The sequence below is a fragment of the Coloeus monedula genome, assembly GCF_965178545.1.
Source record: "Coloeus monedula genome assembly, chromosome: W".
Classification (NCBI taxonomy): Eukaryota; Metazoa; Chordata; class Aves; order Passeriformes; family Corvidae; genus Coloeus; species Coloeus monedula.
In genome coordinates, this window is record NC_138821.1 from 12998433 (window position 1) to 13024235 (window position 25803).

At 44.7% G+C, this 25803-nt stretch overlaps 1 protein-coding gene across 3 annotated transcripts in view; it reads left to right on the forward strand.

Moving 5' to 3' along the window:
* Window positions 1–25803, forward strand: part of LOC309584553 (kinesin-like protein KIF2A) — a gene marked incomplete at its 3' end in the record, with an annotated part of 197276 nt that overhangs the window by 105283 nt on the left and 66190 nt on the right. For all 3 annotated transcript variants that reach the window (XM_082300600.1, XM_082300601.1, XM_082300602.1), the window contains exons 2-3: window positions 19941–20035; window positions 25452–25568. In XM_082300600.1, coding sequence (XP_082156726.1) covers window positions 19941–20035; window positions 25452–25568 — 212 coding nt within the window. The remainder of the gene's footprint in view (window positions 1–19940; window positions 20036–25451; window positions 25569–25803) is intronic.

Below are 25803 nucleotides of genomic sequence, written 5' to 3' on the forward strand. Positions count from 1 at the left end.
TTCTAATGTCCTTTCTTCTTGCAATAAGCGCACACATACTTGTCCATAGGGGAAGAAGCTTTCCTAGATGACTTTTCCTGACTACCCTTCTTACTAGGACAGTGTTTACCTTTGTCACTTGGGTCTTGTCCTAGGTTGCAATGTAAGATGTGCCCACAAGCATGTATTCTATCACCATCTTCATGAGCTGTTAAAACCAGGTGGGGCAATGCTCCCTGCCTCCTCCCTCAAGACTATGTCCTCTTAATGGCCCATCAGTGCCTTATCTCATGACTCATCACTCCACTGTGAGATGCTCCACCCAGAGGGAGAAACCAAGCATCCCATCCTGGATATAGACTGCGATTTTTGAAGACCACAAGCAGCCTTTTCCCATTGGATTTTCCAGAGGACAAGAGCTACATACCTACCACTGGACCTTCTGAGGAAGACCAGATCTTTCAGGAGGACTGCGGCCACCACCTTATCAGACTGCTACTGCTACCCTGACTAACAGGTCGTATCTGACTGTCAGTTTAAATCAGTTTTGTTCTTTTTTTTTTCCTGCCTTGTTTTATATATATATATATATATATATATATATTAGTAAAGAACTGTTATTCCTATTTCCCATATCTTTGCCTGAAAGCCCCAGATTTCAAAATTATAATAATTTGGAGGGAAGAGGGGTTGCATCTGCCATTCCAAGGGAGGCTCCTGCCTTCCTTAGCAGACACCTGTCTTTCAAACCAAGACAGTCTTTGTTCTGGTTCACTTTCCAGGCTACTTCTAACAATTTACTTAATCCTGAGTCCCTTCTAACTTTTGGGGCTTTCTTCTTATATCATTTGTAGTCTGACCTACAAACAAATAAACTAGGTGTGTTTTCCCCTCGGTTGAATCAGGATCTAGATTTGTGTATTTGATAGCAGCTTCTCTTAACCTATTCAAAAAATCAGTAGGAGATTCATTAGAATCTTGCTTCACTTTGTGAAGCTTTGCCCAGTTAAGAGCTTTAGGGACACCATGCTTTAACCCATATACTATGAGATCTTGATACCATTTTAATCTTTGCATTTGTGCTGGCACATTTGGGTCCTGCCCTGGATCATCAATTGGAAAAATTTCTGCAACCGTACCTTGTAGCATCCCGTTATCTATGCTTGATTCCACAGAGTCTGTAATAGCTTTATAAACCATCTGTATCTCAGTGGGATCAAGCAATATGTCCATCATAGCTGCCAAATCACTCCAGTCAGGGTTCTGTGTTAATTGCTCTTTGAACCAAAGTAGCCACTTTGTCTGGATTTCCTTTATATTTTCCCACTTTACTCTTCCATTGTTCTAACTCTATGAGGGAGTATGGAACCTTCACATAGATTGGCCCTTGATTACCAACAGCCTGTCTCAGAGGGGCTTGTAAAACTGTCTCCCTTTTCAATCTGGTCCATTTAACAATCGGGCTCTGCTCACTTATAGCTTTTCTGGTTATCTTTCTCCTCTTTCGCCTGCTTAAAGCAGCTATCTCATCTTCCCCTTCAGAGGAGCTACTTGAGTGAGAACTCTCTGATTCCTTGGAATCAGCTGTGTCAGGTCTGCCCCAGCCAGTTCTGGTACCTGGTGTCATTGACAGGCACCTACTTGGTTGCAGGGGTTGGACAGTGTCCCTGGGCCGGCTGGCTTTGATGACGTCATCTTCTGAGCCAGCCACTCAGAACACTCGACATTGTCATGGAGACTCGGAGGCCTGGGATAGGGAGGAACGCCACCCCCCGTGGGAGGTTCCCTCCCTGCACTCCTGGTGGAAAGCCCTGCCTCCTGGTGATGCCTTGAGAGGCCTCCTAGAAACAGAGACTAGACAGGAGTAAGGGAATAAAGGAGGTATTTATTTGAAAGGCCTTCAAAGGTACACCCTGGGGAGCCAGAGACTACTGCCAAGATGGACCCCAAGATGGACGACAGGTCATGAGTTCTTCACACTTTTATGAGTTTGCTTCATTTGCATATCAGGGTTAATTCTCCAATTAACACTTCAGTTTAATGATGTAATTCCTCTCCACTTGCCCCCCTTTAGTGACCTTTTGGTTTATACTTTTTGGGCCTAGGACGGTCTGGGTGTCCTTGAAGAGCAGGCCCGGAGAGGCTTTGTTATGTCTACCTAGCACAAGAGAGCAGAAATTAACAGGCTACAAGAAACTTCAGAGTTACACACTGGGCAGTACAGGATTTGAAAAATATAAAAGTTAAAACCTAAGGCATCACCAGCTCCACCTCTAAGGGCGGTTCTGTGGGCTGTACACACTGGCTGTCTCCTCCCCTCGGTTCCTCCCACCCAGGAGCGACTGGAGGAAAGGGGGAGAAGAGACACAAGGGCAGCATCCAACTGGGAACTGAGGAGGATGCATGCACTAACCAGGGCTGCCATGGCCAGGGCCACCCTCCCCCCCCATCAGCGGCAGTGAAACTGCCGCCGGGGTCCCGGGCAGTGGAGGGGTCAGGGTCGGGGCCACGGGCAGTGGAGGGGCCAGGGCTGGGGCCGCTGGCGGCAGCGGAGGAGGGGGTGGGGCTTCCTCCACCTCCTCCTTTTTCACTGGCAGGGAGCCATCTAAAGCTGCCTCCCCTCCCCCAGCTGCCCTCGTCCCTGTGACCGCTGGAACCCCGGACAGCTGAGAAGGAGGCCGGAAGGGCGGAAGAGGAAGAAGAGGAGGAGGGGGAGGCGGAGGCAAAGTAGGGTGCACTGGGGCTGCGGAGGGCCCCAGCCTCAAGGCAGGAGCTATCAAATCCATTTTTACTTCCTCCCTACCTCCCTCCAGCAGGTACAATGTGGACTTCCTATCCTTTTTCTCTTTTATCTTTAAAAGCAGTATGTGTTCTCTTTTAGATCTTTGTAACTTGGATACAACCAAGAAGAGCTTCACATAATCTAGTTCTAAGAAACAGTGATCTTTTTGGAGATATGATATTAAACTCTATAATAATTTTTTATCTAGGCTGCCAAATTCCGGCCAAGACTGAACATTGTCTAATTCATAAGGTGGCCATATTAATTTAGAAAACCGAAATAATTCCAGTTTTGTAAGGGCTTTATCATTGGCAGTCAATTTTTGCCAGTTTTCTAATACTAAACTCAAAGGCGAGTTCTGTGGTATTTCATTCCCCATACGAGAAATATTACAGCCCATGGTTTTATGCTTATAAACAGAGAAGTTCACAGAAATAAAGCAAAGCAATCTAAATACACAATAATAAGCCAAGAAAGAAAACTAGAAGAGGTAAGGATCAAACTCACAACCCCTAGGGTTTCAAATTGTGGCTGGAAGCAGGTTCCAAGCCTCCAAGCTGCTGTGCCACCTGGCTGTATGCCAAAGGGTGTTGGCTTACATAAGCTAGCAACAAACTAACAGGGAAAATCAAACTAATTTCCCTGGAATTCTCACGAGTTCCCTGACAAGCTCTTAAGAGCTGACAAGCTAACAAAAGGGGGAAACACCAAATGAAACCCTCCTTGGACTCTCCCGAGTCCCTAAACAAACTGTAAGAGATCGCTTAACACCCAACACAGGTGCTAACAGAATACCACCTTTATTCACTTACGTGCTTCTGTGCTGAATCTGTAGAGTTTTCTGGGCTCTTGAGGGCTCCTCTTCCTCCTGGACTGCAGTAACTACCCCCCTCCCCCCCCCGGGTGCCAGCAGGTGGGGGGGGAGAAGCTGAGCTGGATCTTTCTGAGTCCCAGAGGATTTTTGGAAGCCTCGTTGTCCCATCTGGGGTGCCAAAGAACTGATGCCTGAAGACGCCACCTAAAAACAGAGACTAGACAAGAATAAGGGAATAAAGATAGGTATTTGAAAGGCCTTCAAAGGTACACCTTGGGGAGCCAGAGGCTATTGCCAAGATGGACCCCAAGATGGACGACAGGTCACAAGTTCTTCACACTTTTATAAGTTTGGTCCATTTGCATATCAGGGTTAATTCTCCAATTAAAGCTTCAGTTAATGATGTAGTTTCCACAAGCTTGGCCCCCCTTTAGAGGCTTTGGTTTACACATTTTGGGCCTAGGACTGTCAGCGATTGAGAGACGGGACGCAGCTTGATGCAAGCAAAAGCCGTTTATTGTTTCTACAGCATGGCTTATATACTCTTTCTACTACCTTAGTAAAAAACCGCAACATTCATGTTTCCTAGCAACATTGATTAACTACCATTTTGCATGATTTCTCTTAAACAAGACACAATGTAATACATAACATTCCTTCTACTTTCTTCAAGTTCTTGTTTGCTGTTCCCAGGGCTTGTGGCCCACTAAGGTTAAAATGTCCACATCGCTTATCAACTCTGCAGAACTTTCTGCTTGACTTCCCAACTGTCTCTCCATATGTCCCCCTTTCTGTTCTATTATTAAAATCCTTTTCATAGACTTGTCTAACAATTTTTGAACACATTACAAAATACACGGCAAGCAAATCATTAATAGCAACAACATACCAAAAACATAGATTCCTTTTTTAAACAAGCTTTTAAGCCAGCCAGCAAGTCCCCACCCTCCAAACAGTTGCTCAAACCAGTCTCCATTGATAACAACTTTCAATTTAGTGACACTGCTTTGGAGGGCTTGATGGTCTAAAAAAGCAAAGCCAGGGATGAAGAGCCAAAGCGAGGGTAGTCAGGATCCGATGTAGGAGAGATGTTCACGGATTCTCAGAATGGTCTCACATTCTTTGCTGGGATCCACCTCGGACCGTTCTCTGTGGAGACACAAGCATAACTTCTTCCCCATGTGACAAGGGGGTATGGTCCCACAACCTTACCTGATTCTGGATCTTTAATAAGCACTGGGGCCTTTGCTTGACTTCTAGTTGAGAATTATTGCTAAAGTGCCTTACAATTGGAGGGTTAGGATCCATTAATGAGTAATTAAAAAAATTAAAAATGTTGCTGCCTGTTCTAAGCTTCCCCTCCCCCTCCAAAAGACACGTGCTCCTGCCCATGTGCTCCGAGCTCCTTTGTTCTAAGCGTGGACAAAACCAAATGTAACTCAGACTCTTTAGCAGTGTCTGATTGGCCGGTCACCCCGGGTCCGCCCCCAGTCCTCCCCTTTCCCCTTCTCCTAATAAAAGATGGTCGAGGGGAGGCTCCGCCCTCTCTCTCAGCTCAGCTACTTTCCTGTGAACATCTCTTGTTGTCTGTCTCATTTGAAAGCTTCTAACTGCAGGGAATTGAGTGAGCAGGGAGCTATATTTCTCCCTCTTTGTTTCTGCTGATGGTATTTGCTCTGCAGCTGATTCAGGTACCGATTTTAGAGCTACTAAAGTGCTACCTCTCAAGGCTGCTCGAGGCTTTCTAAGGCATTGAAATACAAGCGCTAGCCGGTATAAAGCTGAAAAGATACCTTCCACATTTGGCTCCCAACGTGCTATCTCTGAACTCCAGTTCTGAAAGACTTTCAGGGTGTCCCGGCAGCTGTGTGTCTGTTGGAGTTAGCTCTGCACGTCCTGCTGTGCCAGCTCTGTGTAGCGAGCTGTTACTTTTTGTGTAACAGTGAGCCCAGAGCCTCAGCCTGTACCCTTCCCCACACCACATGGCGAGGGAACGGCTGGCAAGCAGAAGACCCTTCTCGCATGTTTTTTCTCCTGACCTGCTTTCCTGTGATAAATCCAGAATTCTGGTGAGTATTTCCCTGCTGGTTTAGGGGCTCCTGTCTTAAGCTGGTGCCGGTGTAAACTTTCTCTTTTTTTTCCTTCTTTTTGGCGAGTAAGGGGTTGAGGTTTGGTGGTGCATTCATAATGGGATCTGAAGTTTCTGCACACCATAGAGAAATATACCACCAAGTTCAAAGTTACCTTTCTTTAACTGGGCATAAATACCCTAAAAATCTAGTTCAATCATTTGTACAATGGCTTTTTCAGTACTTTCCTAATCTGACCTCCGAGGACATAAGATCTGCTGAATTTTGGGATAAGGTGGGGAGAAAACTCTCCTCTCTTAGGTGTGCAGGAGACGAAACAGTTTCAAAATTCTTTCCTCTCCTGTTACTAAGTTATACTTTGCCGGATTAAAAAGCAGTACATGAAAAGCCTCTGCAAAACCCCCCTGTTAACTCCCTTATATCCTCTTCCAACCCCTGTGTCCCGGACCCCTCTTCCCCTACGCTGCAAAACACAGCTAGAGCAGACTGCTTCTCAGCACAGGAGAGCTATCGTCCTCCTGGCTCACCCGTGTTTCCTCAGCACCCTGCCTTGGATGGGAATCCGGAACCCGTCCCAGGACCTTTCCAACCCCTCTTCTCCACTCCCTTTTCCCCAGTTTCTAGCCCTCATGTTTCAAGCACGCTTAAAAACCCCTTCTCCCCTGATCTCTTTGTTCCCAGGGACAGCCATTGCCATGTGCTCACAGCCCGGGAAAAACCCCCTCCCCCCAACCCCTTTTCTCCAAGTTTGTTTGTCTCCAGTAATGGCGGACGCAATGTTCCTTTCTCTCCAAACTACACCTCCCACAATCCCTTTCTCCCCCACCCCACAAATCCCTTCTTGTCCCCATCCCCTCCCACTCCTGCGTCACAACCTGACCCCGCCCCTAACCCCGCCCCCACAGCGTCGTGCTTCACCCCTCCCTCTGTTCCCGCCCATGGCTCAAGTACCGCCCCTGCCTTCCACAACCCCGCCCCCAACCCCTCCCCTCCTCCGGCCGTGTCCCCGCCTCCACTCCCCGCCCCTGTCCCTCCACTCCCCGCCCCTGCTTCCCATTGTCCCGCCCCAGGTTCCCACAATCCTGTGACTGCCCCGCTGAATCCGGGAACCCATTGCTACCAGGAAGTAACTCCAACTGCTTCTACTACACTCTCTCATACTAGCAATGGCGCGAACCCTGACTGGAAACCCTTTCCTTATTATAATATTAAGGATTTGTGCAAGGCAATTAAGGAGTTTGGAATGCAGAGTAATTATTTTAAGAGCCTTTTAAGTGCTACTTTTGCAACTCACTTACTTGTACCTCATGATTTACTTACATTGATGCAAACCCTTCTCACACCTGGTGATTTTATGATGTGGAAAAAGCAATGGAAAATAATTTTATCTGATTTATTGAAAATTTTGTGGCAAACTCCAGATAATTACCTGGACTTAGAGAATAATTATATCACATTAGACCTTTTATCTGGTGACAATAATATGGCAAATCCTCAAAAACAAGCAGTGCTTATTCCTCGTCCAGTTCTTACTGAAATCACACGTGCTGCTGAAAAGGCCTTAACATTACTACCATCTCAAACTCTTACCTCTCATTATACCAACATCAAACAATTGCCAAATGAAAATATTATTCACTTTTATAACCGTTTGTGCGAAGCTATCTTTTCCCAGGTCCCTAATCCTGACCTCCAACAAGTGCTCCTACTCGAACTTCTCCAAGTTAATATGAATGATACTTGCAAACAAGTCATTCTCACTCTCCCTCTACATCCTCCTCCTACCGTTGAATCCATCCTCGAAGTCTGTACAAAGAAGGTGCAACTGAACACAGCTGCTCCCTTTTTGAAAAAAGTGGGGATGGTTGGGGAGACTGTAGACAATGTTATGGGTACAGGAGAAACTCAATCGCGTAGTAACTTTGTACGCTATCATTGTCAGAAAAAGGGACATGTAGCTCGCAATTGCACAGCAATTATAACTGCTGATAAAAACTCTTCAAAGACTGTTTCCCCAGGTCAACAGCAGGGAAACTAGCGACCCAACCCGTCCTAACAGCTCCGCGTTCAGACATAAATAGGGCTGCAGACAAAGCAACTTGGACTTCTGGACTCAGGTTTAAGGTAACCTGTGATAACGCACACCATTTCAACAACAACAAACAGACTGTAATACCCATTTCATTCCAGAATGTGGACCACATGCAAGACTTTACATACCTTTTTGTTATTGGGGACACTCAAGAAACACCTGCTGGGATAGAGGTTACACCTACACTCATGAAAATGGATCAGAACGGGTGTTCTAACCTAATTGTACAATGTATATATCCACCGTACTTTATGCCAAAGGGTCAAGTCATTGCACAGGCCATTCCACTGCCCAAATACCTGCCCACAGATGGTCATATCCCAGCCATCTGTTGGACTGAGGTTTTGGGAAATGACAAACCTGTAATAGAATGTAAGCTCCGTCACAAATCACATAAAATCAGTATAATGGGAATGATCGACACAAGTGCTGATGTGTCTGTCATTCCATTTGATAAGTGGCCTACACAATGGGAATTGTAATCTCAGGGCATCATACAAGGGATTGGAGGTACCCAAATTGCAAAGCAGTCCAAACACACCATCCAAATTGAAGGTCCTGAAGGACAAATAGCGACACTTCGTCCATATGTCCTAGACACCAAATTCACCCTGTGGGGAAGGGATGCCATGTCTCAGTGGGGAACAAAAATTGATATCACCCCTAGACATCAAAATTTTCCCTTGCAGGACGCTGGAGCAGAGTGCCATCCACAGAAATTAACTTGGAAAACAGATGAACCCGTGTGGGTTAACCAGTGGTCGCTAAAAAAAGAAAACTTAGAGGCACTCAAAACATTAGTAGCTGAACAATTGGCTAAAGGAAATATAGTTCCAACTAACAGCCCTTGGAACACACCCATGTTTGTAATACAAAAACCGGGAAAGAACAAATATAGGCTACTCCAAGATCTAAGGGAAATTAATAAGGTTATTGAAGACATGGGACCCCTTCAACCAGGTATGCCATCACCTTCAATGCTCCCACAACATTGGCATTTAGCTGTTCTTGACATTAAAGATTGTTTCTTTCATATTCCACTCCACCCTGCAGATGCCCCTCTATTTGCATTTTCTGTACCATCTCTTAATCGTGAAACTCCCATGGAACGTTACCATTGGCTTGTGCTTCCCCAAGGTATGAAAAGTTCCCCAACTCTCTGCCAAGAGTATATTGCTAAAATTCTATCTCCCATCCGTGCCAAAGCAGAGAAAGCCATCATCCTGCATTACATGGATGATGTGCTGGTGTGTGCTCCCAATAATCAGGATCTCGAGCAGACACTTAACATGGTGATTGAGGCCCTAGAGGCCAAGGGCTTTGAATTACAACCTGAAAAAATGCAGAGAACAAACGCTTGGAAATACCTCGGACTTAAAATCACAGAAACCTCTATCACCCCAACACCTGTCACCATTAATAATAACCCAAAAACACTAGAGGAAGTGCAACAGATCTGTGGGACACTGAAGTATTTAAGGTCCTGGTTAGGACTCACCACAGAGGATGTAGCTCCTATTGCAAACCTAGTAAAAGGGGAAGGCGGTCCAGCATCCCCTAGATCCCTGACAGAAGAGGCAAGGCAGTCTCTCAAAAAGATACAAGAGCTCATTTCCACCAGACAAGCACACAGGTATCAGCCCTCCTTACCCTTTAAGCTTGTCATTCTAGGGAAGGTACCACGCTTTCATGGCCTCATCTTTCAGTGGGACAAAGAGCAGAAGGAACCCCTCATCATAACTGAATGGGTATTCCTTCCACTCCAACCTCCTAAAACCATCACACAGCCACAAGAACTAATGGCAAAAATTCTCATGAAGGGTAGAGCAAGGGTCCGCACCCTGGCAGGATGTGACTTTGCATGCATCTACTTACCTGTGACAACTGACGCATTAGATCACCTACTCCAAAATAATATAAATTTACAATTTGCATTAGATAGTTAGGCCAAATCTCCAATCATTACCCAAAACATGGCGTGTTTAATCTGGCATTCTCTTTCATCCCTCGAGAGATTCAAAGTAGAAAACCCCTCGATGTGATAACCATTTTTACCGATGCTTCAGGGAAAAGTAAAAATACAATGTCTTCTGTAATTGCTCGGCTGAGGTGGCATTCCCCATTCCCCCTTTCTGTTGTAGCAAAAGATGCTTAAGTGAAGCATGGGCCCTTTCAATTATAGATTGGCCCCTTGGAGCAAAGGGAATCCCCATGACATGCGTTACTCCCCATAGGGCAAGGAAATTTGCAACACTCCGGGAAGTATATGCTGAGCCATTGTCAGTTTTGACTTGCAAGGGAATGCCTAGTACTGCAAAAGCACTCGCAAAATGGCGGCGAACGTCTTTTGCCGCTTCTCCTGTATGACAGGATGCAAATAAAGTGCCTGAAAAGGTGTTTATGGAGGAGTGGATGTATTTGAGCCGACCAAATTCTGAAAAATGAGTGACGTTCATTGGCCATAATTGAAGGCTTTGGAGTCCTCTAGGGTTAACACCTCCTGCAACAGAGGGAAAGGAGTGCCTCTGGCAGTCAGGGCATACAGCAACAATGCTGGAGGCTTGGCAATTAGTCAAATCAAAAGCGTGTGCCAGCACGGCAGCATTCTGATGAAAAAAAAGAATGGCTAAGGTTTGCTTGGGCAAATCGGTCAGGCAATACTTGAACAGGTAAAGTAAGTAAGTCTGCCTGGCAATTTCCTTCTGTGATAAAACCGTGCAAAGTAGTGTGAGAACGAACATACATTACAAAGTAAGGCTGTTGCCTAGAATCTAAAAGGAAAACAAGTTGTTGTAACCATTGAAACAATTCTGCATTAGACACTTCCTTCAGTACCGCAGCTTCAGCCCTCTCAACGATCCCTGCAACATAAGCAGAATCTGTAATTAAATTAAAAGGGATAGGCCATTGCTGAAAGCTGCCAATTCAACAGTTTGAGGAGAACCTGAAACAGTGGCAACATCTGAATCCCATCAGTCGGATTCTGTGTCCCACCAAAGTATCACTGACTTATGCATGCAGCCAGATCCATCTGTAAAGACAGTTAAATCACGCAAGGGAATTTCGTTTCTTTTGGGTCACATTAGGAGATTAAAACTGGCTGCCACTAGCTTGTGCTTTGGGGGATGTGTAGAAAGTTGTCCAGAAAAATCAGCCAGGGCCATTTGAAACATTTCGGACTGCTGCAACAACCACTGCAAATAAACAGAAATAATAGGTAAACAGATCAAACAAAAATCCACACCTGCAAGTGTGGTTAATCTTTGTCAGGCTTTTACAATGAGCAAAGCTGTAGGAACCCAGAGTGCCGAGAATATTTCTCTGCCTGTTTTTAAGGGTTTTTACCCCCCTGAACAACACTGTTTTAACCTCCAACCTTGGAAAAAACTGCCTACAATCAGACAAGAACTAGAAAATACAATGGTGTGAATTAGGTGATAGACTACTATGTAAGATTGTCACAGGGTGAAAAATTTAGAGGTTTTGGGCTTCTCTTTGTAGTAAATAGATAAGAGCAAAAAATATCAAAATGGAGGATTGTTGTTGTTCTCTAAACCTTCTTCTTCTTCTTCTTCTTCTTCTTCTTCTTCTTCTTCTCCATATTCTGCAGTAAAAGTAATTTGGGATGATTGGACAAAGAATTCCACAGTTCCTGGCTGTGTTACTGAATAATTGGTAGGAAAGTAAAAATAATGTACGTTTCTAGCAACCATTGGTTTAATTATCTTTAAAAGGCTGTGTAAATCTTGATAATGGGACTTCTCTCCTGCTTTCTGTGCTCTGTGTTGAACCTGGGTCACGCTGGTGGCTCTGTTTCTCTGATAAGACTTAATAAACAACTATCTGGCAGCATTGAAACTCAAGGAAAAGTCTGGGTTTATTCTTTTGAAACTCCTTGGAAGGACTTTAAAATATTCTCTCCCATCAGGAGGGATTTGATTTACGGCACGGATCAGTGGCACAAAGCAATCATTTCATGTTGAGTGCTTATGGTCTTAGACATATGGTGTGACAAAAAATCCATTCTATAATCAGCAAAGGGTTTGGTGCATTAGTATCCCACTGATCAATCAAGGCATGGGGTTGCTTATCTGGGTTAAGAATTATTAAGCAAAAAGGTAACTCAAGGGCCCATCGGGCCATTTGGCGGTTTGAAATAGCATCAGCTACTTGTTGCAGTGCTTGGGAAGCCTCGGATATAAGTTGCCAAAGTGACAAAAGATTTGGTTCCCCTTTTAGCAAAGCAAACAAAGAGCTCAAATCCGCATTGGAAATTCCTAACAAAGGACGAACCCAATTAATGGTTCCCAAAAGTTTTTGGGCATCATGTAAGGTGCGAATATCTGATTGAATTTGTAAAGGTTGAGGGGCAATAGTCTGGGTCCTGATATGCCAGCCAAGGTATTTCCAAAGGGGTTGGGGCTGGATTTTTTTGGGAGCAAGACAAAGTCCCACTTGAATTACAGCAGCAATGACAAGGGCTAGGGCTTCCTCCATAACCTCTTGTTTCTCTGCTGCTATGAGAATGTCATCCATGTAATGATACAGGAGAACATCAGGCATTTTCTGGCAGATGGGACTGAGGACCCTTGCAACAAACCACTGACAAATAGTAGGGCTATTCTTCATTCCCTGTGGTAGGACAACCCAATGATATCTTTGCAAGGGTTCTTGCATGTTAGTGCTTGGGACAGAAAAAGCAAATTTAGGAGCATCATCAGGATGCAAAGGAATGGTAAAAAAGCAATCCTTTAAATCAATGTCAAATGCCAGTCTCGAGGGATCATGGTAGGAGATGGGAGACCAGGTTGAAGTGCTCCCATGTCCTCCATAACAGCATTAATTTTGTGGAGGTCATGGAGCAAGCACCATTTACCAGTTTGTTTTTGAATAACAAACACAGATGAATTCCAAGGACTGGTGGAAGGGACAATGTGCCCCTTTTGAAGCTGTTCTTGTACAACGTCAGTAAGTGTGTGCAATTTGGTTTGTGACAGGGACCATTGATCCACCCAAATAGGATTCTCGGTTTTCCAGGTTAATTTCAGGGTGTCGCACACCACAATGGTCCCCATCAAAAATCAGACTGAATTTTTAGACCCCATTGGGAAAGTAAATCGCGGCCCCATAGCACCATGGGTATGGGTAGAACAAACTGTTTAATAGAAACTGTGTGGCCCTCTGGTCCCATCACTTGAATTAGAGGTCAACTTTGATAACTATGACTGCTTTCCCCAATCCCAGTGAGGGCTTGGGGTACTTCTGTGAGGGCCCAAGCAGGAGGCCACTTGGCTTGAGAAATGACAGTCACATCAGCCCTGGTATCTAAAATACTGCTAAGCATCATTTGGTGTCCTCGTAGCGACAGGGTACATTTACACGTAGGGCATCTGTCCGAAAGGGCCTGTACCCATAAAATTTGCGGGGTTCCCATGGAACCAAATCCTCCTGCTCTTTCTTTGTGTTCCTCTACAGGGGGTTGCGATTCTTGTGGGAAAAGAATCAGCTGTGCGATGCAGGTTCCTTTAGGAACTGTACAAGATGGGAAAGGGGTCCAAGCCATGATTTTGATTTCTCCTACAAAGTCTGAGTCAATAACCCCGGGGAGAACAAAAAGTCCTGAAAGGGTGGCTGAGGATCTCCCTAACAGCAAGGCACTTCTCTGGGGTCCTGGGGGCCCAAAAATTCCTGTAGGGAGTAAATAGAGTCTAACAACATTACTGTGACTGAGGTAGCCAGGTCCAATCCGGCCCTGCCTGCAGTTGCTGGGCGAAGACTTGATGCAGTCCTCCTTAGGGTGTCTGCGATGGCTGAGGCATTTGTGTCTGCACATGGAGCAGTCCCGCGCTCCAGGTCTGATTTCCCTGGATCGGGCAACCTTCAAAATCATACTTAGAATGACATTGATTAGCAAAGTGACGGCCTTTATGACAACAGGGACACACGGCAGAGGTTTTAGGTTTAGTCCCACTCAGGGCGAAGCAATCTTTTTTCAAGTGACCAGGTTTGCCACAGCCAAAGCAAATTGCCAGGGCCCCGGAGGGGCCTTTAAGGGCTGAAAAAGCAGAGGGATAGTAATCCTTTTCACCACTCAGTTTCCCACAAAAAGTATTGCGTGGGGGTTAGCAAGAGCTGAGCAAGCGATTTTAAATCATGTGGGGTCATAACATAAGCATTAAACATGGAAGACAGCAAACTCTCAAAGTATGGAGAGTTTAGACCACGCACGGTTACGGTCCGACGGAGCTCTTTAATTCTCGAAAAAGACATGGGCTCCCATTGCGGGTTCTGTTAGTTTTTGCCCTGATAAAGGACAGGTGCCACAATTTTCTCTGCAATGTCCAGTTCCCCTTCTTTCAATGCCTCCCATTTCAAATGAGCCCAATTGTCATGGGGATCAGGGGAATAAAGGTCCAGTTCCCTCTCAGGGTCAATAGGTCTGGGATCAAAGGGATCTTCTTGCTCCTCCTTGCTATCATCAGGGCAGTACCCCACGGCGAATGCCCTTACACATCGCAAGGGACCCCCCCTTTGGCTTGCCCACAAGAGGGAGGGTCCAGGGCTGTGCAGGAGGAGGTGCACTGCCCTCGGATTGTGTTACAGCGGGGATACTGTAACACGATGCACCAAACCAGGAGGCCGTGGAAAAGAAATATTATATAGACAGATTCTTGGTAGATGTTTCAGAGAGATGTTTATTTCTCCAGCCACATGGCTGGGGCTCTGCCAAGGAACTCTCACAGTCTGGACCGAGAGTCCTTGCCCGCGCAGGGAAACACAAACCAACCAATCGGGAACGAGGCTGACCAGGGGCTCGGGAAACCCCATGCCTCCCCTCAGGGCCCCTCTCCCAGGACTGCATGGCAGGGGGAGGAGACCCCGACAGGATTGTATCAAGCATCCTGGATCCTCTGCAGAAGGAAAGCCAGATGTATTCTCTTTAACCTCGGCATGGGATTTCTCCTGAGCCATCATAGTCTCATAAATCACTCTCCAGGAGGGAAGCATATTTGCAACCTCCTTATCCCCTTTTGTCGCACAATTCCATAACTTGACTCCCACTTCGTCGCACAGTTTTTTAGTGAAAATTGTAGACGGGGTAACCCCGGGCAGCTTGGCTTCTGTCCATTTCAGCATGACTTTTAGGTCATGCAAAGACAGAAGTTTGCCATGCTTATCTAGTAATTTAGTTCAAATACGTCTCTTTCTTGGGCAGACATTCCGTTAACCCATGTTCCCCACAGCTCACCTCCTTATCCTGGAGGGATTCTTTGCTGCCCAGTTCCTGCTTCCTCTCAGCAGCACTTAAATCCTGTGGGGCATGCCGTCAGCCGCTCAGATTAGGCGAATCTTCACTTTCTCACACGGGAGCACCATTTGTCAGCAATTGAGAGACGGGACGCAGCTTGATGCAAGCAAAAGCTGTTTATTGTTTCTACAGCATGGCTTATATACTCTTTCTACTACCTTAGTAAAAAACCTCAACATTCATGTTTCCTAGCAACATTGATTAACTACCGTCTTGCATGATTTCTCTTAAGCAAGACACAATGTAATACATAACGTTCCTTCTACTTTCTTCTTGTTTGCTGTTCCCAGGGCTTGTGGCCCACTAAGGTTAAAACGTCCACATCGCTTACCAACTCTGCAGAACTTTCTGCTCGACTTCCCAACTGTCTCTCCATATAGGACGGTCTGAGTGTCCTTGGAGAGCAGGCCTGGAGAGGCTTTGTTATGTCTATCTAGCATGAGAAAGCAGAAGTTAACAGGCTACAAGAAACTTCAGAGTTACACACTAGGCAGTACAGTGATTTGAAAAATATGAAAGTTAAAACCTAAGTCATCAGGGCTTATGGTCAGTTCATCACCTGTTGTTTCTCCTGCTGCTCAGGGAGATGAGTCGTTCCCCTGCTCAACCATGGGGTCTCTCCCACAGGAGATTGTTCTCCATGAACTGCTGCAACATGGGTCACTCTTCCACAGGATGCAGTCCTTCAGGGACAGGCTGCTCCAGCGTGGGACCCCAGGGGGTCACAAGTCCTACTAGGAAACCTGCTCTGGTATGGGTCTCTGTTGCTGTTGTCCGCAGGGATGGCGTGAAGAACAACACAGAATCCAAATCCAGGATAAATTGGGATTATTTAATTAATTACAGACTCATTTATATAGCTTTGTTCGCAATAGTGGTATAACATCATTGGGTGCTTGACCATCCACCTCCCAGAGTGATTGGCTGAACGGTATAACACCCATTTCCAAAATATTTTTCCCAGTGTGGAAAACAAGACACAAACAGCTTGCACCTGCAATATAGTTTACAAAACAGCAAACCATTTTCCCAGCTAGTTTGCATGAGAAAGGAGACTTTCACAGGCGGCTGTAAACACTGGAAAATTTTCTCTGCCAGCCTTTCTCAGCATCTATAGGTCTCCTCCACGGACTGCAGGTAGATCTCTGCATCCTTGTGGTCTTCCATGGGCTGCAGGGTCTCAGCTGCCTCACCATGGTCTTCACCACGGGCTGCAGAGGAATCCCAGCTCTGGTGCCTTGAGCACCTCCGCCGCCTCCTCCGCTGACCTTGGTATCTGCAAAGTTGTTCTTCTCACATATTCTCACCCTGCTCTGGCCACAATTACAACTGCCCAATACTTTTTTCTTCTTCTTAAATATGTTATCACAGAGGCATTACCACCATTTCTGAGTGGCCCAGCCTTGGCCAGCGGCATGTCCGTCTTTGAAGCTGCCAGGGACTGGCTCTGCTGGGCATGGGGGAAGCTTCTGACAGCTTCTCATAGAAGCCACCCCTGTATCCCCCCCACTATCAAAGCTTGGCCATGCAAACCAAATACAAAAATTATTATAGCATTGTATAGCATATGTTTCTCTAAATGTACATTTTTAATATTTCAGTTTTCTCTTGATTCTGGATTGACAGCTGGGCCAAGCCTCAAAACAGTAGCAGAAGCTAATATCACTGTAAGCTTGAGGAGTCTTCCACTTCTCACAGTGCTAAAAATTTTTGTGTCCTTGCATCTCTGCATGCTGTTTGTAGAAGTGGCACTGCTACAGGAAGAAAGTGTCTTCTGTTGCTAGTTTACTAAAAGACCAGATAGTTAATCAAAACAGTTCTAAGACAGTGTTCTTGCACCAAATGAAGCCACAAGAGGTTATTAAATGCAGAAAAATTAATGAAGGGGTGTATTGAGGACCTTGCACAAAGAAAACTTACACAAAAATGCTTGTCCAAGGAAATGTGGCTTGAGAATGTCATGCTGAGTGAGTCTGCTTCAGCCTAGCCCCCAGCAGAATTTGTGCATGGTCCCAAGGGTTGGATGTGTGCCTGCCCAATGTCATTTGGATGAAAGGAAATGGAGGAATACTTGTGTATGGAGGGGAGGGCATATGGCTGTGATCCCTTCCTGCACATCTTCTGCTGGCAATGTTTCAGTGAGAAATACAGATCATCCCTGCAGTGCACACAGCTGAGCCACCTGGGAAAATGATGCTCAGGAACCACAAATGGAAGGATCTACTCAGACAAAATACAGGTCAGGGAAATAAAACCTAGCAAATGCTAGAGGAAATGAACCAAGTGAAACAAAGGGAGAAATTTGTTTTTTTGGTTTTTTTTTTTTTTATTTAGTGGTAGACTGAATCTTATGCTTTAGGAAAGAAGTGTGGAGGTTAAAAATGTGTATATTATGTACTGTTGCTGGTCATGTGAAAGCAGTGCTGCCCCAGGGGTGCTCACAGGTCTGCAAGTTCCCCCATGTGCTATGCTTTGCCTGAGTTTGTTAGTCTCCTTCTCTGCATGTTATATTTGAGTACACAAATTTATTGTTACCTTCCATGATGTTTCCCTGTAGCCTCTCTTTTTGCTTAATTTTAACTAGATGTGAATGTTTAGGCAGCCTTTGCAATAAAAAATATATTAACAATATACATCTGTTACTAGCACTGTTAGGTGAGATAATTTGGGATACCAGTTAAGGCTTTTCTTCCTTTTTGTCCCTCAGCAGGCCCTAAGAGTCTTAGACTGTATAAAAACATTAACTTTGGAAAATTGTCAAATTGTGACTGAAATGGCTGAAACGGAAGTTTGAAACCATCAGTGGAGGAGAAAACTGGAGTGGATTTGTGAGGTTGGGAAACTTAGGAAAGGAGAGGAGAAGATGCAAGGTGGAGAACAAGAGCAGATGTGTAAAGACCATGCTGTGTTTCACTGCTAAGCAGATGCCTAGCAGCAGCAGCATATGCACAGACTGCTCCAGGGCAATCGGCTTGTGCTTTTGGAGTTGCATGAGGCCCTTGGACTCCTGGGGAGTGGCTCAGGATGGGTGCTGAAGTGTGGTCTCTGGGGGATGACTCAGGGGTGGCAGACAGATGGGACTGGCTGACACTGGAGGAGTGGATTTGCCTGACTGTGCTACAAGAGGAAGTGCACACTATAGTGTGTGGCTGTGAGAATTACCAGACAGCATTTGTCCTGCAGAGCTGCTGGGGAGCTGTGTTGGTGCATGGGCATGTGCCCAGGTGAGCTTGGTGGGACCAAGGGCGGTCTGGTAGAGACACTTGTGGGTGTCTCTGTGGGTGTGTGTGGGCTGCAGGCTACAAGCTACAAACAAGTTAAAATTCTGTGGTTTTCAGAGGGTTCATGGAAGGATTAAGTACAGTTGCAATAAAAATACTTCTTGCTGGGTGTATAAAACTTTACATGTCAATTTTTTTCTTTTGGGGAGATAACAAAACATTATTTAGGTTTCTTGTAGCAATGATAAATGACGACTCACGGACTCCCGTTGGCAATCACAGAGAGAAATTGTTTATTGCAAAAATACCAGGCCTTTTAATGCTGCATTCAGATGCTAAGCTCTTATCTGTTTACATTCTTGTGAAGAAAAAACAAACATGCATTGGCTGCCTGCCACTGCAGGTATTGCTGTTCACCTGTTCTCTTACCCAATCAGCTTTCTGATCACGCAGTGTTCATGTGTACCCCTAACCAATCAACACCCCAAACACAAGGTGTCCACAAGCTGGTTATATAACTTGTTTTCTGGTTATAGAACTTGTTTTTTGTCTTTCATGCCACCTGTACACTTCCCAGAGTACCTTTCATGAATTGTCAGAGAGCAAGAGTGAACAAAGTGAGCAAAGGCCTTCTACTTATTCTATGGGACTTTTCTTGCCTGCTGCAGTTTCCTTTTTTACTGTATCACCTCTGTTTCCCTCTCAAATGAGATGGAATAAGGGGTTGCTTGTTTGTGCTATGGCTCATTAAAGGAGGGTGTTAGAGGAGCAGTCCCATTGGACTCATATTCTTTAGAAACTCCAGTATTTGGTACTCTTAGGGCAAAACACAGGTGTGAAATCAATGTGACATGCACCTTTGTGTCAGTGCATGGCTGCTCTGCTTTTCCAACTGCTTCTCGCTACCACGTGTAGGACATAAAGTATGGCAGATGGCATTTAAAAAATGCAATACACTATGTATTTGAGAAGGAAAATCCTTATTTCTACTGAAAGTTTACTGGTTTTATTGTACTTTATGGGGGCTTTCTGGCTTTGGATATTTCACTGAAGAAGTCATAGCAATGGCACCTTAACTTCAGCTTAACAGTCTGTGTTAATAATTGTTTTTAAAATGATGATTTGTATTAAATTGCAAACAATTTAATTTTAGTTGAATTACCAGCTGATTGAATACCCACAAGAAGTGGATATCAGAATATAGATTCAGGGGACTTCCCTCCTATGTCAGGATGTTTAATTTTATATCAGCTTAGAAGGGAGACAAACAAGACTTTGTGAAGTGCACCTCAGGAAACATTTCCACCCAAGGGAGACTCTGAAAAGAGTCCAAGTGGTGTGACTTTCACATGGTATTTTATTTACTTGCCTGTTGTATTTTGAAGCTGGCTAGGTGCCAAGCCCCACGAAATCACACCCCACTCAGTTTTTTGTTCATTAAGGTTTTACTTGTACACTGACTGTCCCATTAGAGCCTCTGTCTAGATCTAGCCTCTGGCTAGATCAAATCTGAGCCATTTTACAGTGTGGCCAGGAATCGTTTCCTATTTATCACTTTTTTTTCTGCTTCTATCTGCATTTCTCAGAGCAGGGATTAAAATAACTTTTGGAAAAATTTTTCATCTGTTAATTCATCATTTGTTTCCTTTCTAGGCCGAATTCACCAAGCTATGGTAACATCTCTAAATGAAGATAATGAAAGCGTAACTGTTGAATGGATTGAAAATGGAGATACTAAAGGCAAAGAGGTAAACCTAATTATTTTAGAACTTTTCTCTTTTAAAAATGGGTCATCTACATGAATTATGCTTTGGAATTTGCACTGGAAAATGGGAAAATATAAATCTGTAGTGGTTTGATCCAAAATACTCATTACTGTTTACCTTCTGTGAGATAAGGAGAAATGCAAAGCAGGCACCAAACTTGAAAGAATATATAGAAGTTTATTAATAGACCTAAAAGAAGGGAAAAAAAAATAAAATCATACCACACATTCAGAACATTTCTCCTCCCCCCACCTTTCTCCCTTCTCCCACTGACAATGTAAAAAGACAACCCTTGAGATGTTCAGTCTGTTTACCACTTCCATAATAACCTTGTCCAGTTAATTTAGGAAGAGGAGTCTCTCTCTGCTATGGAGACATTATCACAATGAGACAGCTGCCCGGGTTGGTTCTCTGCTCGTATGTGAGAGTCCCCTCCAACGACTTGCAGCTTTCCCCACAACTGCTTTCGAGGGTCCAATCTTGAGCTAATGGGGTACAATTTTAAGGTTGAGCCGTTTAGAAACAAAAGTTCTCTTCACCCATCTCTGGGAGCATTTCCATCTCTGAGAATAGAGGCCCTCCCCTTCCCTGGGAGGAAAAGGGTCCTCATCATCTTCATCTCTAGGACCATCTCTGGGAGTATTCCTAGGAACAGAGGTCTTTTCCTTCCAATTGGAGCAAGAGTCCTCATCACTTCCATTTCTCCCTGTTCAAATTTCTCTTAAAATCACAGCTGCTTCAGCATTTGCTTGTTTCAGTACAGGTACTTTTGCTCACAAGTTGAATGCTCCACCCCCCATGCTTTCATGAAATTACAACGGGTACTCTAATATATCATAGTCCATCACCACCATAGCTTTACAACAGAATTTCAGCTTTAAGCATCTCGTCTTTCTCCTCCCTCAGGTTTTCAGCTCTTCACAGCACTAAAAGGGTTAATCTCACCCGGGTCTTGCAGCTGGAATTTAGCTTATCACTGTTGGCCACATGATCTTTGCCAGGCAGCGGGCAGCTTCATCTGAATCTTCAGCTGCACTGGAGGGAGGGGGGAAACCGAGCCGCTCCATCTGCAGGATGGCGGGGGGGGGGGGGGGGGGGGGGGGGGGGGGGGGCACGGGTGGAACAGGGCCACACGGCTCCAGGATGGCCCGCACGGACCCAGCCCAGTTACCAGTCCTCCAGCCAGAAGCAAGAGAGAGAGCTTCCCGGGGTTTGTCCATTCTTAAATGTGGACCACAGAGGCAGTCAAAATTCTAAGTGGCTTAAAAAATTGTCCATATTCAAACTAGCCAGCTGATAGGTTCTGTCAGGTCATAGAGGAGCTGTAAGCACCCCTTTGCAAGAACATCACTTCCGGGACTATGCTTGCTAACCCATGACAAAATCTTAATTTACTTAACTGTTGCCTTTTTCAACCTAGAAATGAGATAGTTTTAGTATAGGAGGTAATATAAAAGTGGATCTTTATTTGGAGGCCTCCAGAGGCAGTTATGGGGAATGTCCACAAAAGCCCACCCCTACAGGGGGTGCATACAGTTTTATAGGTTTAATAAATTAGTGTAATTGACAAAAAAGCACCAATTAGGAGCACAAGTGGTGAGCCAATTCCCCCCCCCCCTCGGTCAAGCCCCTTCTAAGTCTTCCCCCCCTCAGTACTAGTTGTACTGTTTATCTCGAAGAGTTGTTCTCAATCTTAGTAGCCAGGAAGAAGCAAGATAGCATAGGGGCCTTGTACCCCCCAGGGCTTGGAGCTCTGGAATTTGTTTTGTCAGAAAGAGAAACCTAGGGAAAGGGCATGGAAAAGTACTGGGAAAACTAGCCACTAATACAATAGGCTACAATATATGTGTAAAGAATACAGAGACTATACAAGGGGAAAAAAGGCAAAAACCAAAACAGCATCAGAGGATTCTTTGGTTACAGACTGTTTTGAATGGGAGTCATTAGGCAAATGCTGGTTTCTGTTGTATTAAATTTGACTTCCTGAGCTCTTCATTAAAGCTTTTATATAGTGCTTTTCATCTTTTGATTTTGAAACATTACAAAGGCTGAACTTGTTGCCCCTTTTTGCAAGTAGAAAAATCAAATTTTCAAGAGGGAGAATGACTTGCATTTCAGACAGGAAGACAGTGGGAGCTGGATTAAAAATCGTTTGCTGTTTGTATTATTGAGGGATTGAACTGCTAGTTTGTTTGTTTGTTTTAGGCAATAGTTTTCCAGCCCTGCTTTCTTTAAGAAACTGTGTGTCTTGGTTTTGAAAGACAGGTGTCTGCTAAGGAAGGCAGAAGCCTCCCTTGAAGTGGCAGATATAACCCCTTTTCCCTCTGAGTTATTATATTTTGAAATCAAGGGCCTTTAGGCAAAGATGTGGGAAATAAGAATAACAGTTCTTTACTATATATATATATATATGTATATAACCAGTCAAACAAAACAACAACAACTATGGCAGTAACAGCAAACACAAACCCAGTCCCAGCCTTCTTGGCTGTCAGGCTATTTCCCCTCGGGTGCAGTTCTGCTCGCAGCCGGCAGGGGCGCTGGCGGCTCCCGGTGAGCAGGGCAGGTGCGATGGTTTCCCCGCGGCTGCAGGGGGCGCTCCGGAGCGAGCTCGGGGAGCACGCGGCACTGGTGCCCCGGGGATCCCGGGGAAGGATCGAACAAAGGCTTCACAAACCCCTGGGCAGCCAATCCCGGACTCTCGGGAACAGCAGGCTGGAACGACAGGCTGGAGCGGCAGGCTAGAGTGGCGTGCTGGAGCGGCAGGCACAAACACAAATCCCGGGTGGCAGACGAGATGTATCCAAAAGGGGAACCCCCCGGAGGTCCACGCAGGCAGGGAGAGCACGGCTACAGCGCAGCGAAAGCTCGAAGCAGCAGGGGGGCAGGGCGGCCACAGCCTGGCCTCCAGCAGGGCAGGAAAAACGGCTTTTGGGATCCCGGCGTTGTTTCCAGCAGAAAGAAAAACGGCCGAAAAAAAAGGACCAGCAGCTCCTTTCTTTGCAGCTTCTCTCTCCAGACGCTGAGAACGAACTGACCCCACACCCAGGTGTAAACAAAGGAGTAGCCAGGCCCACCCCATCCCCCTTTTTGTCTTTCTTAAGTACAGCTATTTGTCCCCTAGCAACATGCATATGGGAGAAAATTCCTTTAACAGGAAAAAACTAAAACTAAACTAAAACCCCAACACTGTGTCTGTCTCAGTTATGCTTTGCTGTCCCCTCTTCCTGTAAATTTTGGACCATGTTAGCCAGTTTCAGCTGAGATTTGGAGAAGCAGCTCAGAAATAATTGCATTTCGCCAGTTTTGTCAAAACATGGGAAAAAGGAAAAATAAGGTTGTGAGAATGTCCTGGTGATCTCATCAGCCGAACTCATCCCGCTAGACACAGAATCCATAGAGTAGTGAGGTCTTTGAAAGGCTGAACCAAAGGACACAGAAGTCTATAGAGACCAAAGCTATTTAAGATTTTTAGGAAACTGAGTTTCAATAGATCTGAAGACAGTTATTTTTAAGTTCCTGTCTTTTCCCCCTTACATTTTGCAGCTTTTTGAATGAGGAACACTTACAAGGAAAAAAATAGCACCATAAATTTGACGTGGCTTCAACTCTGCTATTATTTCTTGGGTGGCTGTAGTTCATCTGTTTCTTTTGCACTGTCTGGGAAATTTCAAATAATTGAGATCTCTTTCTTTTTATGTTACAAAATGTCTTTCATATTCTGCAGTAACTGACAAATTACCACAGTAACACTAGCTACTTCTGTTTTAATTTAATCACTTTACAGAATTATGAATACTTATTGGTGTCACATCCCACTCCTAAGAGGAAGGGAGCACCCAAGATTCATAGATGCCTGTGGTTGAAAAGGAACGGCAAAAGCTAGAAGGGTCTGAGAAAGCTTACAAAGTTTTATTATCAAATCATACAATTGGCGTGGAAATTGGTATAAGTTTTGCCCTTATCTTCTAGTAGTAAGAGAAATAAAAGAAGGAATAGAGAGAGAGTGAAAGAGAGATCAGGTAGGAGAGGAAAGGAGATCACCAGTCCTGGTTCCAGTGTCGATCCAGCTGATGGGGTGTTTAAGGTCCTGGAGGCACCATCCAGGCTTTGTGGGGTACCTTTTTATAGAAAAGTTTTCCTTGCCTTGGGATTGATTAGGTTTCTTGCTCTCCATATCAATGAAGTAGCATGTACAGTCTGCTCTTCTAAGCCTTGCTGGAAATGGGTCAGGGGGCTTTGAGGGTCTTTGATGGTCTTGATCCTCCTCTATTGGATTGACCTTCTGTCCACAGTTCATGCCCATTTCTTGACCCCACTTCTGTGCTTGCACTGTCCTTTATGGTGTGAAGTCACCGTGGACCAGAACAGGGAAGTGGGCCCCAGAAAGGTGCTGCCCTACCTTTGTATGGCCTTCCTCTCCAGCCACATCCTGTTCTAACTTGCCCACTTGCACTGCTATCAGTGTTTGAGACATAGCAGTGCATTAACTCCTTGTTGTCCAGGCTTCTACAATTGGTTACTTTTAATTAATCTCTTTTCTGAAGGATGTGTTTTCAACTTACATGAAGACCAAAGCTTACACTGTTTTTAGTGAAAATAAAATAAGATCATTCAGGTTATAGAATTTAAAAATTGTGGGGTAAAAGCACTAAATATATTTATTGTTTATTGGGCCGGTTTGGACAAATTTGGAGGAAAAATATCCTCTGATAGAAGGCAGGTTACAACCATCCTTCCCCCACCAGGTTCGGGAAAAAAGAAATTTTCCTTAGAGGAAAGTGAAAGAGATAAAAACTATTTCTTTAACAAACACACAGGAAAAGGATAATAATGCTAAATAATAATACCACTTGCTGTGGAGAGAAACCTGGGAAAATTTCAGAGTCCTTCTGTAGATGTGGTCTCTCTCTTCCTCCTTGGAGCTGGGTCATGGGCCCACCTCCAGGGCCTCACTGGAAAATTGTCCCAAGGTGTTCTGATGTTGAAACAGTCCAGAAGAGAAGAAGGGGAAAAAAAACCCCACGAAGTTCCAGGAAAACACAGTTCAACTCTCAGTCTCCCTCCAGATAAAAAAGAGCTGAAAAACTGGCTGGAAAAAAAAGGGTGCTTCTCCACTCTTGCTGCTTGCTGCCACAGAAGCAGAGGAGTCTCTATCTCTGTGTCCTTGAACAAACTGCTTTGAAGAGTTCACTCGGGTTTTTTCCTCTCCTCCCTCTCAGGCTCAGTTTAATGGCACAGAAAGGCACAAAATTAATTTCTGGGCATAGAGCAGCGATAGGGGATACACATCATAAAGTCACCCCAAGACATTTATTCTCAAAAATATCAGGAGAAATGGAGAGGGCAAATATTGTTCTAAGAATCATAAATGTATTTTTTATATTCTTTTACACAGATTGACTTGGAGAGCATATTTTCACTTAACCGAGATCTTGCACCTGATGAAGATATTGAACCTAGTCCAGAGACACCACCATCTACTTCAGCAGCTAAAGTAAACAAAATTGTGAAGGTTGGTAATACCTATGCAACATGTTCATATTAAACTTTCAGTACTCCTATACATATTGTTATGCTTGAATTTTTAAATTTAACTTTTGTGTCTGTGGAGCTACTTGATAACTGTGTTCCTTTCTTTTTCCTATGGTGAATAGGGGTTTCTAACAATTTTCTAAGAACAGGTTTGGCAGAGAGGGAGTTGGGGACTAATATTTATATAACTAAATATATCTCAAGGAAAAATATAG